This window comes from Psittacula echo, assembly GCF_963264785.1.
Source record: "Psittacula echo genome assembly, chromosome: 16".
Classification (NCBI taxonomy): Eukaryota; Metazoa; Chordata; class Aves; order Psittaciformes; family Psittacidae; genus Psittacula; species Psittacula echo.
Window position 1 is genome coordinate 3,495,947 of NC_137752.1, and position 15,283 is coordinate 3,511,229.

At 42.2% G+C, this 15,283-nt stretch overlaps 1 protein-coding gene across 6 annotated transcripts in view; it reads right to left on the minus strand.

Annotated features, from left to right (window-relative positions):
* The window catches only part of MAPKAP1 (MAPK associated protein 1), a 98,556-nt gene that overhangs the window by 5,754 nt on the left and 77,519 nt on the right, over positions 1-15,283 (minus strand). For all 6 annotated transcript variants that reach the window (XM_080630424.1, XM_080630426.1, XM_080630423.1 and 3 more), the window contains 2 exons: positions 13,253-13,393; positions 8,382-8,519 (listed from right to left, as the gene is read on the minus strand). In XM_080630424.1, coding sequence (XP_080486550.1) covers positions 8,382-8,519; positions 13,253-13,393 — 279 coding nt within the window. The remainder of the gene's footprint in view (positions 1-8,381; positions 8,520-13,252; positions 13,394-15,283) is intronic.

Below are 15,283 nucleotides of genomic sequence, written 5' to 3' on the forward strand. Positions count from 1 at the left end.
AGCTGATAGAAGCAGAATGCAGACTTTAATTCAGGCACTTATTTTAGGATTGCAAAGAGTCAGCTCTTTCAATGACAATTAGAGCAACAGATGCCAATAACAATGCTGATGTGCCATATAGCAGGAGGCAGAGCTTGTCCTGCTCCATCATGCCACACTAGCACCACGCACCCCTCCGCACAGCCAAGGGCCGTGTGTGCTCCCAGTCCCACCCATACAGACGCTGTGCTGGTCCCAGCCTCTCTGGCCAGGCTCTGGCTGAGCTGTGGACCTGTGCTCCATCTAACCTGATTCTATGCCCTGACAGGCAACAGATTTAGTGGTAAGAAAGCTAAGAAGACTTTTCTTCAGAAAGCCCCATTACAGCATTATGTTTATGTGCTCCAAATCCACATTATACTGTTTACAGCATGAAATATTAGTTCATTGAAATCATAACTGGCACTTTGCTCTGCTACTATTCTAGCCAGATGGAATTTATGAATTGTGAGATTGATTTCCATTTCCAAGAGTGCTTAAATATGTTATGTACCTCTTTCCAATAGAGCACCACCCTTGACAATTCAGAGATCAATAGGAACTTCAATGGTTTTATATTTCCATGTAAGAGTATCTGGTAACAGCAGCAGCTCAAGCGGCTTCTACCGCATGTGACAGCAGAATGAAAACAAACGCAGATATTGCAGGAACAGCTTCATTACCATGACTCCTGCACGAACAATGGTTTGGTGTCCTTTAGCTTGCAGGTCTGAAACACAAGTGTTCAACTCCAGCAAATGTCAGTGCTGTCTGTCACTGCCCTGCACCGAGACCACGCAGAAGTGTATTTAATGTCAGCCACTGCAGCAGGTGGCAAGGAAGAACTGAACAGAGAGAAGCCTCAATAGTTTGCAATCAGATTTAACCAGCTGTACAATGGAAAATATGTGTTATTCCCAACTAGACTTATCCGTTAAAGGCATTCATTGAAGGCAAATGAAATGACAGAAACTTATCTGTTATCACAGGCTTTTGTCGTGATACAGGCACAACCCACAAGGTGAGCTCAGCAGACCCGAGCAGGTTTGGTGCCGCTGTCCTGTGCCAGGGCTACAGCTCATGCTGGGGCTAACCCCACTGCAACGGCAGAAAACGACATCTGACCAGAGGTGCCCTTTGGCCTCAGCTCTGAATGCTGACAAATCTTTTCCAGCTCTGGAACACTAATAGGTTCCTGTGTGGTTACACCTGGAGAAAAGCCTACAGTAGACTCAGGCAGAAGGGCAGGATGCTAATTCACTGGAAATTCACTGAGGAGAGCTCATTTACTCTTTCAGCATGATGCCTTAAACTCAGTTGCTTGGCATATCTCCTAATTTTTAACACTACTTACTGCCAAAAAAGTGAAGGAAGAGGCCAGTTAACAGCATAATCAATAGTCCTTTCCAACCCAACAGCATAGCCCCATGCAAACCTGCTGCTCGTCTTTCTCCTCTCCACCTTTCCCAGGTTTGGTGAAACTCTGCTTGTGCAACCTGCACCATGTGCTTCATCCCCCCAGCTTCTTCTGTGTTTCCATGCTGGAGGTGAGAAATGCTGCTGAATTACAGCTTCCAGAACTACTGACCAAATGTGCTTACACAGTCACTGGTAAATCTTGTGCTAATTTCTGCAAGTTACAGTCCTGGGAAAACACACAAAACCCCTGCAGTTCACCATCCTTCACTTGATACAGGTGAAAAAATAGTTCCCTTTCCAATCCAACTAACAAAACTCTTTATCAGGGTCTAAACCGCACACTTCTTGCCTGAAAAACATTGGAAGGATGTGAATTTGCACGAGACAAGGTTTTAAACCGTATCTGTTAAGTCTAGAAATGGTTTTTCTTTTCCCCTCTCATCCCCAATTCAGCCTGCGTCAAACCCCTCACTTCTGCCAATGCAAAAAAACCAACCCAGTATGCACTGAATTAAATCACTAATTAGATGGAGGATGAAAAGAATATTCATGAATTGGACAAAACAGAAAACAAACACTGGGAAATGCAAATTTATGTTAATTTTTCAATATACCTTGATGATTGCTTGGTCATTACAGGGCCATAAGGCAGAAGTCAACAATTAAGAGTTATTAGTGGAATAAATAGCTAGAGAAAGACCTCTCTGAAGAACAGAACACTTATGAGCATCATTTGACATCACAGAAATCATGACTATAACAGGACCAAAACCTTGATATCTCTTCTTACAGACTCAGAGAGGATTATAAAGAACTAGAAATCTACTAGTACAAAAGCAAAGAATGATGAAAATAAAATACACATGAGCAATGTTTCTGCACAAAGGCAAATTTACTTAAAACACTGCATGAAATGGGGTAACCTCTGCTCACCAACCACAGTTACATTTAATCTAAAAGCTTTAGGGAGAGATTTTGTTGTTTGAAATCCACATGGGCTACCTCAAAAATGATGCCGTGACCCTGGAGCATGGTCTGAAGGTCCTACAAAAATGCAAGCATTGCATCACCATCAAAACACCCGTCCTGACAACCTCTTAATAACAAGACAACTTAGAAGTTTTCTTCTAGGGGGATGTCACGAGATGCACTGCAGCCAGAGCTGGGTTATCAGGGATACAGCACCAAGCTCAGAGCGGGACACAGACTGAATGTTGTCCTGAGTGTAAAAGTGGGGTTAAGCCCATTTTATGCAAGTGATATTTATCCAAGAGGTACATATTTCAGGGGTAGTGGTGGCAGTCAAAGTTATGGATGAAATCCTGACCCCAGTGACACCAGTGGAGCCACTGATGAGTTCAGACTGCACCCCATGTACCTGTGATGGACCTCCTTCAAACCAAGGCAAGTGGCAACACACGATATGAACGTTAAGAGAAAAACCCAGTAACTGCAGTTCTGCTGGCTTGCCTCATTTTCTCAGGGAGCAGCATATTTCAGGAGCACTTTTCCTCCAACTCAGGGCTTTATGTTCCACTGTAAGCTTATTATAAAACACTGCTATTAGTGGATGTCTTGTATCCAGATGTCCTGAAAGCAGAGTTGCAATTAAAGTGCTGCAAACATCCATTTTTATGCCCAATTGTGGTAACTGTTCACACATCTGGAATTTTTTTTCCCCAAAGCCTTTTGTTTCTTCTTCAAATTATTATCAGAGGCAGAATACTAACACAGATTTTTGCAAGAATGGTGAAAATTGAGATGGAACTTGGGGTTGCCCAAAACCTCTTCACCAGCAACCTTGTTTGGGAAAAAAGATGATAAATAAATCAAAACGCACTAAGCAGTGTTTCCACATGGCAATCGCCTCCTTCATTGCGTCTGCACCTCATCAATCACGCCATTGTCTGCTTGAAAGGCGAGCCTTGTAAATGTCATATCCACTCAAGCCCAAGGAGAAGCGAATCAAAATGCAGCAAGGAGTTTTAATTGGATAGTGTAATTAAACTAAAAAACCCCAGCAGAATAGCTTTGACAGGATAGATGAAGACCCCTTTTAATAGGGCTACAAAACATATTTGTTAAAAGGATGAGGCAATGCACGCTCCTGATTGTGCTCCAGAGTACTTTTATGAAAAGGCTGTTCATAGGGATGGATTTAATCAGCTGCAGCCCCGTCTGCAGGGCAGCAGCAGGGAGGCTCTCACAGCAGAGCCGTCACCCCACCACTGCCGGCTCCCTCACTGCCAGATCCCTTCTCCAGTGAGCACATCCCATGAACCATTCCCACACGGCTGTTGATGAGGTCTCCCAACAACCTTTTACCAGAGCCTGGGCTGCCCCAGCACAACCCTGAGCCTGCCACAGACAATGGGAAATGAGCAAACCCAGCACCATCTGCGCCTTCGCTGCCGCCCCTCGGGGGCATCCACTGCTCCGCAAACCACACGGCCTCCTTTCTTCCTGTCACACACTTGGAGATTCCTTTCACTCCAAGCCCGAAGTTTGGGAACATTTTCTCTGCCGAACCTCTTTTTATACCTTTTGATCAGAATCTGTGATGGGTCTCCTATCAAGTATGAATTTTCTTCTATTATTTCATACCCCACATTATTCACAGCGGGAGCAACTACCCCACAACATTGTGTGTGCACCATTTGCAGAGTACACAGATGATTGTTGCCTCTCTGCTCTGGCTCCACTGCAGGGCTCTGAGCAAACATGCAACATCTCTATTTAAGCTCCCCAAGCAGCGGGAATCCATGCCTTCCCAATGATTCCTGCATGTTTTTAGTCTTTTCACAACCCAATAATGAATTCATTAAATTAGTATTACTCAATGTGCATAATCTGGAGAAACTGGATCCTGAATTAAAACATCAAATACCTTTAGCTTTAAATGAAAACTACATAAAAGCATTTCAGGCATCACTTTGGCTATCACTTACAGCCAGTATGAATACTGCTAGAAAAGCTATTTTCGTGCAGATGTGGAATTCAATGGGAAAGACTGACTCGTGTAGCAACATCAATCAAAACGTCGGCTCTGCTGGCAGCTCTCGACAGTAAGGCAGGTTCAAAGGTCACAGGATAAAGAAAAAGCCAAGCTCTGGTTCAGCTCTAATATCTCCTTGCTAGAAGTCTTGCAAAGGTACCTACCCCCCTTCTGTACTAGGCGGCTTTCATTAATCTTCTTGCCATCTTTTTTAACTAGTCATGCAGAACCGCTCGATAGCGAGACATATAATGGGGAGGCCCTGTGCCTATTACCAGGTTAACACTCTGTTAAGCCCCAGTGCAACAATGGAATAAGAATTTAAAGGAAATCTTCAGCTGCGGGGTGCAAAACAGGCAATTAAATCACAAACTGAAGTTACCAATGTACTCCGTGACCTACAGAACACCTTTGTTTAGACTACTTTAATATTAAGGATATTTTGACCTAGCAACTGAGACGTATCTGCTTTATTAAAACAACAAAAAAGGCAGGAAAAGGATCACAGAGGACATTTCTCCAGTGTTTCAAGTAAATGACCAAATAAATCTGATTTCTGCAGCTATTGTAAAATACAAGCGAATAGAAGAAGCCCGTGTATTTGAATGACTGTGAGTCTGCCCAGCTGGTTAGCCTCAGTGCCATGGAAAGGCCTGCCCTGAGGTGTGCTCACCCCTCCAGCCATCAGCACCGGCTCAGTGCATCCGCAGTGTGGATGCCAAGGCAGCTGGTAGCCCCAGCTCAAGGAAGGGATGGCCACGACACATCCATCACAACCACGCTTGGTCCACAGTGCAGTCAGTGACACTGAAGTTTCTCCCTTGTCCAAGTAATGTAAGAGACATTAACAGAATCAGATTTCCTTTAAATTATACTATTGCAAAGGGACATAATTGTATTAAACATACTATGTTGCTTCCTTAAGACTTTGTATTATGTACACTTAATTGAGATACAATGCTCTTTTCAGCTATAAAAATGACAACTACTTCATTAAGGCTTAAATCTTATTTCTCAATGATAGGATGCTTCCTTTCAAGATTCAAAACATTCAGAATCTCTCGTGATAATCAGACCGAACCTGATTTAAACAAGCCGTTTATACACGATGTGGTCAGGTTCTAATGGCATTTGATCGAGCAGCAGGGCCATTACCTCTTCCCTCTGTCTAAATTCAGGGAGTTTGATTTAATTTACAAATAAAGATTCAAATGCTGATCCAGGGCTACCACAAGGGCGAACAAGAATCATCCACCACCCCTGCCTACAACACCCATCCTAATGGCAAATGAGATGCCAAAGCTTTCCATTCTCATTTTCTGTTTTCACTGGATGCAGCTCTAAGTTCTGTGAACTCACAGCACAGGAAAGCTTCAGCCCTGTCCAGAATGACTCCGAGTCTGTCCATAAATATTCACAACATGTCTTCTTGGAAGTTGTTGAGTCCTTTAACACTCACACAAGTGCCACTAAAGCTTCACTGCATGAACCTGTCTGTTCAGAGAAAGCTAACACAAAATAAGAGGCTCTTTTCACTGCATTGATACACAATTTCTGGTTTTGGAGAAAAGTACCAGCAAAACCTCTAAAATCTCTTTAATCTGCAGAAAGTAAGAGCTAATTGAACACTAAAGTGTGTTAATTACCATGTTCAGGGGAACAACAGTTGCATAAACCTATACTGCCATACTGTTGCTATACTGACCACAGCCACCGAACTCCACTCCCAGCACCCCTTGCCCTCACTGAACTGTAAGGTCACGTTTGGAGGCTCCTGCAAACCCTTCACCTCTCTTTGGAATTACAAGAAGTCAGTGTAGCAAAGCAGCACTCAGCTTTATTATAACCCCAGCTGCCAGTGTCTAGGGGAGGCAGGCAGCTTAATAAAGCATCCTTGGTGTTCCCACCTGGTGTAACTGTACAAGCAGTGCTACATGTGCAGAACGCTTCTGAAAGACGAGATGGAGCATGTTGGTGTTACAAGAGATAAAACCATGAAAACAAAATATATTGCAGAACTCGAAGACCTTATCTTTATCCAGCCTCTCTTTCTTTGCAATAGTTCATTCAAGGAAGATCTGGGAATAATTTTTGATGTAAACTCTGCTACAAACATATATCACCATGCTGATAAAAATCACAGACCAAACTTGTGAAATACAGTGAGTTTCATTTCTTTATGCTACTAAAATAACTTTTTTCCACTTAAAATTCAAGAGATACTGATCTGCTGTTAAGAGTTCCCCAAAATGTATCATTCTGAGATGTCACACTAAAGTCTCTTCTACTGGCCTAAAATAATGATTTTCGGAACATCTTTCATGAATCAGGAAGAGGTCAGCAGATTTCAGAAGGAATTATTTTCTCCTTTGGAAATATGCTGAACACTTCTTTAATAAGAAAAGTTTATGATGGCCACAAAAGAGAGTAAATAAAACCCCTCAGTATCATAAAGATTGCCTTTGTTGTAACTCGCCAGCATCCTCTCCAAAACGACCACAACCTTCAATGATCTCCACATGAAGGTACTGCCCTTTCATAACCAGATTCTATTTGGGGGTTGGAATTCTGTCCCTTACTTCTTCTACAGCAGCAGGTGCTGCCCCTGGGGCAAGAGAGCTCCATCCCTGCAGGATGCAGCTCTGGAAGTCTTCAGGGACAGCCTGAGGGTCTCTGACTGTCATGTTGACAGGAGCGTGAGCTAGAAACCGTGGGTTTCAAGGCTGGCTTTTCAGATAGAGTCCATTCTGTGGGCACAGTTTTACCACCACAAACCCAGAGGTGTCAATACATTTACAAGTGCAAAACTGCACCTTGAACTATCAAGAGAATTGTTACACAGTTTGGACTGCCTGGTCATTAGGGATGTCTTTCATTGGGATCATGCCTTCTCAAGGACCACGAAATCTTGCTGGAGAGACAGAAAAGGAAGACAATAACTGGACTAAGAACATGAAAGTAGGAAGGGGTAATGAAGGGAAGAAGGATATAGTTCAATAATTGCTGATAAAATCTGTGGCAACCATAAATTTACTCTTCAAAGAGAATTCAACAGATCATTACCTCTGTAAATATGTATCACATAATTCTTCCTCTCTGTCACCCTGCAGATAAGTACTTAATATTTAGCATCCCTACCCTGCAAAAGCACAAGTGTAATAAAATCCATCTGAGCTTTTGAACTGCAGTTACTTTTTGATAGTAGATTGTTACTCTTTGGCACCCCCAGGAGACATTGCCCAATTCCCCCAGGACCTATCTCGTGCTTTTTAAAACAAATTTTACAGATACAGACTCATTACTCCCCTGGTAGAACAAGCACAAGCACTTGGCTTTTGAATTTGCACTCTGAACACAGCAAACTCTGACCTCTTGTTGATGACTGGGATGAACTGGGATGTCCAGCCTGCCCTCCAGCCAGCACAGCTATCGCTGCTATCCAAGCACTGAACTCTTAGAAAGGGTACATTGCAATTCTGGTGACCCTGCAGCCACTGATGAAGCAAATTTAGACTGTGCTGATACTTCCTGCATGTCTGAGATCCTCAGCTGCACCTAAGAGATTGTTCAAAACTGGGTTGGATGTTAAGAGATCTAAAATAACTGCTATTATGTGGAAGCATATATTTGACTGCCATGCTATGGGGCTAGAGACCAGCTAGGCAAAGTCAGTGTTTCCTCAGTATGACACTGTTAGCAGCTACTGACAGTGGGCAAGGAACACTCTTAATGATGCCATTAGCTGTAAACAGCATTAAAAGGACACTCATAAAATGTGTATTTGTTTATGTCGTGTTCTCTGTAACAGAATTGAGTCAGATTAAAAACATCCTATAATGAATAAAATACACCTATAGAAAGAAAAGGGCACGGTAGCAATAATTCTTTGGACATCCAGCACATACAGAGAGGGAGAGAAGAGAGAACATAAATAAAAAGGACTACTCACTTGGGCTTTTTTCTTCCACAAGGTCACAGGCACAGAGGAGTTCAGAATCGATTGAAATGGGTTTCTGCTTAATCCAAAACTTAGTGCTGGCCTTCTGATTAGTAACAGGGTCTATCTCTACCTTGTCTCCAGAAATACCTAAGATGAGAAAGAATAGAGAGCCACAACAGTGATCTGTTTAAGCGATTTCATATCGGCCGTTTGACACACTTTATAAATCTTAAATGGGATGAAAGTATATTGCCCTTTTGGGCTTTTTGAAAGCACAGGAGCTTTTGAAACCAAAAGCAAATGGTTGTCAAACTGCATTAATAATTTGCATTTTATTCTCCTGCCTAAGCATACCAACAAGAAAGAAATATCACAGAAAAAATCCTTCTCAACACATACAGAGCTCTTCTGGAAGCACTGGCTACATGAGCCGCAAGATTTATACAAAGATACTGCTAGGTTTTCAGTCACCACTATTATATGTAATAGACACTATCACACACGTCCCTGCTCCATCTCCTACACAGCACATACACTACATCCTCTACATGAGAGGACAACACCCATTTGCAGCCTTACAGAAATGCTCTTTGTGCTACCCAGATACTCCTAAACAAAGACATTCAGTCCCAGAGATCCTGTGGTTCTTACACTGCTGGCATTTTAAAGCCAGCTCTAATTAGGCTGCTCGGGAAGCAAGCTGAGGATTTGTGTAGCTCCTGGCACAGGCACCGGGCCCGGCTTCCCAACATGGGCTTCCCCAGATGGCTGGTGCTTCGCTCGTGCTGCATGCGGGCTGACCTGGATACGGCAGATCCTACCACAGACCTGTGAGCCAGAGCAGAAAATGCCTCTACCATCCCTCCACACGTTATCCCAGCATGGTGCAAGAACAGCCTTTCCAGCAGGATGCGGCCAGGGCTGGCTGAGGGCTAAGAGCGTGCTGGAACCATCCCGGGACACTCACTGTAATTTATGGTGGTCTTTCTCAGAGTACTGCACAGCAAAAGCTCTGCTACACCACGCTGATGAACAGAAGCTCATTGTTCAGTAGCTGTTGACACGACTGAACAAACTTCCCAGTGTGCTTTTTACATCAGGATGTGTGGAGCCTTAAAAATAATTACATTTCTTCAGTCATGAGTTATAGGTGAAGCTCACGAGAAAGCAACAAAAGGAAGCAGGAAAAAAGTATTTAAATACAATTTAGACCCTGCATCTCCAGGAAAACAGCAGAGAGAACCTTCTCCCTCTTGAGGGTTTTGGCTATGAGCTTTTGTATTACACTTGGCTCGTCTCAAGCCCAGGAAAACCTAAAGGAGCTGACGATGAAACTTTTAAGAGGTGTAACAAAATCAAAGTTAAGGTGTCGCACACGTAATGACTCTCCCAAAGCCTCCAAAATTAACTCAGTATTTCTTCAAGTCTGCTCATAGCTGCAGAATTTGCAAACCACATTGCTTTGCATTTTATGCAGCTCTAAAATCACAGCACATAGGCAGCAAGGAGCAGACTCCTACAGTGGGCTCCCTGCCGCAGCCCCTGCCACTCAAACACACTTACCTTCATTTTAACCCCACCTGGGATGATTGGTTATAGGAACACCACCAGCTCCCAGCCCCCTTTATTAACCCAAGAATGTGCTTTGTCATTAAACATACGTCACATCAGAGTGATCACATTTCAATTAAGCATTGTATCAAGAGTCCAATTAAGGACTGCTAGAGCTAGGTAATTTGAGCGGGCTGATGCTGTATCTGGAGCCCATTTTGGTTTGTAATTTAATTTTGGACAGATTATTTAATACTGGCCTTGTTATTTCACTGTAACAGTTAATTATTCAAAATGGCATTTTCTGTAGTTTAAGGAAAATACGCAAAGTTGAATGCCCAAGTTCTTATTTTCTCACTGAAAAAAGTCAAGGCAAGTTCTAAAAATAAAGGTGCAAATTCTTTGTGTGCGAGGGTTGATCCCTATCCCTCCCTCTGAAAGCATCACCCCTGGAAAGATCCTTAGAAATGTCCCACTGTATGGTCCTGTAACTTCAGAATTCAGTCAGTCAATACTGTTAATGCACCTTGTTAATTTGATAGGATTTGTCAGGTAACTCCACTGGAAAATTATATAAAACTGTTCCAGATGAACAGATGATAGTGACATGAATTAAACTGATAGAACAATAGTGGAATATAAACCAGAAATGACACACAAAGTGGCTGTTGATTTATTGCCATCCTGAGTTTGGTTCTGGGCTTCCATGTATATTAGTGCTACAAATCTGGGTCCATTTAGCAGAGAGATGCTCATACATACATCACCAGCTCCTGCTCCAAGCCAAGGTCACTCCCCATTGCATCAATCTTTTCAGCAGAGGCTACTTCACCAAGCATGGATTTTGTAACCATCTCAGATGTAACAGACTTCCTCCTCTTTCATCTTTTTTTTATCATGTAAAATACACTTTAACTTCTATTATTTTTATCTGCAAATTGTCACTGTATACTTCATCCATTATTTCTGTATCTCGGCATCACTGGCTTAAGCTCACACACATCCAAAGAGCACATTGACAAAGAATGTTGTCTTTTTTGTGTTATTGTTCTCACAGTCTGTATGTGTTGAAACCTAAAATCAAAACAGTATTATGTATGTGGCTTCTGCAGTCTCTGTTTCATGGCACAAATTACTCATACTCAAAAAGCGAGTAAAAATCTCCTTCCACTATTGTTTTAATTCATTCATTTTATCACATGAAATACTGGTGATGTGTTAGTCCAGGAACACTGCTCTGGTTTTGCTTCCTTTGTTGGGGTCTGCAACTGCCCCTCCTTTTCTGAAATACTTGCCAGCAGTCATTTTCTGAGACAATATGCTTCTTTTAGTTTTGCCAATGTGATACACAAGTGTGTTTTATGCCTTCACAATGAGATAGAACCTCTCTAAAAATGTTGAGACTGCTACTGTATGTGCATTACACTGTAATATGAGCTAAAACATAAAACCCCAGACCTTAAACTGCTACGGCTAAAGCCTTCCACCGTAATAAAACCATCAGTCAAAAGGTGGTCATTCCTCCTCCTGTGGTCATTTATGTATTGCTTTTTACTATAGAACTATGTACGGTGTACAGAAGGTGGAGCTTACTCCAATTTTAGCTAAACCTTGCCTCAAATTCAGCGATCAGGCCTCAAAGCAGCTAAAATGTTTCAAAAAGTACCAGTTTGCAAACACAGCTCACACTACTGCTGCCTGACCCAACACAGAACCTGCTCAGGTTCAATGACGTGTGTGTGTCCTACAATGTCAGAGCAAACTGCAAGGAGTGCAGATGAGCTATGCTGAGTGTGTTCTCCACCACTTCTGGGTTCTGTCACATGTAGATGTCCTTCTGCACGAAGCCTGGGGCACTGGGACTCACCCCCAAAACCACACAGGTATTTCAGATTGTATGGAGCAGAAGATGAACACATTAACTCTCAGCAGCCCTCATCTAAATAGCACCTCAATGCTTATTTTACCAGCATTGCTCTTTCAAATAGCTTTAAAAAATACCAGGAGAAACCTCAGCACCATACACTTATTTTGACTATATGCAAAGGTTTGGATTCTGTACATTTATTTGCCCAAACTTGGAATATCCCACTGGGGTCTTCTCTGATTTTATGAAAGAATGAGATTATAAAAACCATGCTGTCAGTGTACTGCCATCAAAAATATACAAGCTCACAGATTATTATAAAAGGGAAATTTTATGGTCCTTACACTACTGGACAGGGTCAGCTCCTTCCCTGCTGCACAAGTTAAGCCATTTGTTTCATTTAACAGCTATTCTCCCTTAACCATTTATCTTTAGTGATCTGTCATGACCTTTTCAAGCTCTCATTTCTGACACTTTCCAGATACAGTGAGTCAAACTTCACTGGAAGCAAACTATCGCACCCAGAGAGTTTGCTCAAAGGCGGAAAACATGCCCAGTGCTGTCCTGCTTCAGCACCAGTATATAAATCCTTCCTTGACAAGACAGTTCAAAATACACCAAGAAAGCCTCTTCTGTAAAGATTTCAGACATACACTTTTACACATGCTTAAGGATAGAAGAATGAAGAGACTGCACCAACAATAATACAGGAACTCGTATCCTTTAAATTTAACAATTCCACTGAATTCTGCAGAATAAATGTATTTTGTAAACATTATGGCACTTAATATTTTACTGCTGAATCATTTCTTTATGGAAGGTATTTGCAGGAATGTCACAGGTCACCTACCAATGCATCATTAATCAAATATTCACAATTTAAACACAAAGATAAAAAGCCATTCAATCATTTTAAAACAGTAATGGGGGTTTTATAAGTCAAGATTCTGTCATCCCTTGGCCTTTGGGTTTTCAAAAGCATTCAGAAAGCTAATAAGAACAATATAAAACCTTTAGAGAACGCTAGTTTTCTTTTGTGGCACCTCAAATTTCCACTTGGTCGCTAAAATCTCTCAGTCTCAGAAAAGGAAAAACCAAATCATTCCTAATTTTGCATAGCCTCATTTAAAAATAACAAAACAGTTGGCAAGAAGCTTTCCATTAGGAAGCTTGGATTAAAAAAACCCAGAGATGAGGTCATTAAATAATGGCCTTCTTTCAGAAGAAACATGTGCTGCCTGATTGTGGGTAATAAAAATACTGAAGTATTTTCAACTGAGAGCAATTCTTTTTTAACTGCTGAGATGCTGGCAGCACTTCTGAGTGATGTGCTCCATGATAAAATGGCCCACCATGATAACGGCTGCTTTAAAAACATCTGAGATGGACAGACAGCTATTAGAGATGGCCAAAGGTTTGAACTGTTCCATTTTCCTAAGCATTATAGTATGGATTGATTTACCTAACTGAACATCAGTGGTGAATCGAAGCCTATGGATCATGCTGACTTTGAAGGACTTGTAATGGTGGCTACTGAGCATGTCCTGAACTGTAGCTATATCGATCTGAGGGTCCTCCTCCGAGACCTCTTCTCCTCTTGAACCTGCAAAACAAGCCAACAATAATGAACAAGAGGTTTAAAATACAGTGTAAGATTCAGCTGGCGCGTTCGTACGGCTGCAATGTCTGCAGCTGCTGATGGATTTTTAAGGAAGAGCACAGTGCTCAAGTCCATGTCTGGGAGGAGGAAACTCTCACCCTCCATCCAAAGACTGAATCACCAGTTCTTTGAGGATATTAGAATACACATTTGCATCCCACATGAAGAGCAGTGCATCTGCTCTTCCCAGGGGTAGATTCTTCGGTGGCACAAAACACCCCTGGACCGCAGGTATCCCCAAGGGCCAACCTGGTGGGATCCCCACCAGGACACCCCCAGCCTGCCACCCCAGGAAGGAGCCACCCTCCACGTATGCACTAGCACAGCTCTCCCATGTTTCAGCATCCCCCTATGTGAGAAGTGACACTGGCAACACCTTGGGCACTGTCATCTCAGCCCGGTGGTAACAAAGCCGCGCTTTATTTACTGATCAGTATTCTCATTACTACTGCAGGTACTGGCTTTATAAAAGGTAACATCTCATTAAGCCAAAATGCCAATTACTGAAAAAATATAACACACTTTAAAGATTTTTTACATTTTATGACGTTGGATTAACATCAATTTAAACATTACTATAATGCGATATATAATTTTGCACAGAGTAATTTCTATGCCAGCTGCTAATAAAGCATCTCGGCTCTAAATGATCATTCAGATGCTGTTAGATAAAGTGGTATAAATATGTTTGAAAACTGATTTAGCTTCTTACAGAAGAAACTGAAGAATGACACGTTTTGTTTAATATCCCAGCTAATGTAGTCCTAAAAGCTGAATCAACCGCCAGTTCAGAGTACTAAATTTGCTGCAGGAGATTAATGAAAACTTTATATTTTGCTGAAATTTTAATAATGGGAAGATGAGATGATGGAATTTTAGTACAGGTCTTAAAGATCCAGCAAAGCAGGCGAAGAACTTGTCAGATTTTGTTGGTATTAATTTTGTTCTTGCACAGCTGGAGCAGCCTCAACACTTAATGCTTCCTGCACTGACCTTTCCCTCTGGGGATGTACATTGCCATCCTCATGTCAGCTCGCATGGAAGCTGCAGTGGGATTCCATGTTTGGGCCCCAGCGACAAGGGGATGGTTTGGCAGGAAAGGCCATGGCTCACAGAGGAGGAAAACCCTGGCACTTGTCTCAGACACATACTGTTGGTGCGGGAGCAGGTACCCTTTGAACAGGGTAATTCAGAGGTGCAGAAGTACTCGCTGTTTGCTTCAGCAAAGGAAACCACCGTGGTGGTGGCATTAAGCAGGACAAATGTAGGCAAGAGGGAAGAAAAACCCCACCTGAGCATGAGGTGTTTTTCCTGCTGGGTGTAAGCATTCCCTTTTCTATCTGTTAATTCAGTAACAAATGTCACTGCTTATGATAAATATCTTCCATGTCTGCATCAAAGTAAGTTAGCATTTGCTGTTAAATGAGTCAAAGTACATGTTGGCAGCACAAAGAAGGAGATTCCCATTCCTCGGCATTAGTCACATCAGCTTTCCACCCTGCCTAAAGGAGAATGGGTGAGGGTGATGCCCACTCCTCACTACACACCACAGCCTCCTGACATGCAACCAGGACCTTCATTCAGGGAAGGGGACAGCAAAGGGTTAAGCTACAAATTGGGCTGTGCCATTCGACTTGAAAGGACTCCAAAAATCAAATGAAACAGTCTACATGTGAATTTATGCAGAGCCATCTTAACACTGCAACCACTCTACGCTCCAGAATGACAAGATAAATTGTAATGGCTCCTTCAGAGACATTACAATGTATTTTGTCAAAGACCCCTGTGTTAATGTCTCTATACTATGGATTATCATAATGTATCATGTCAAAC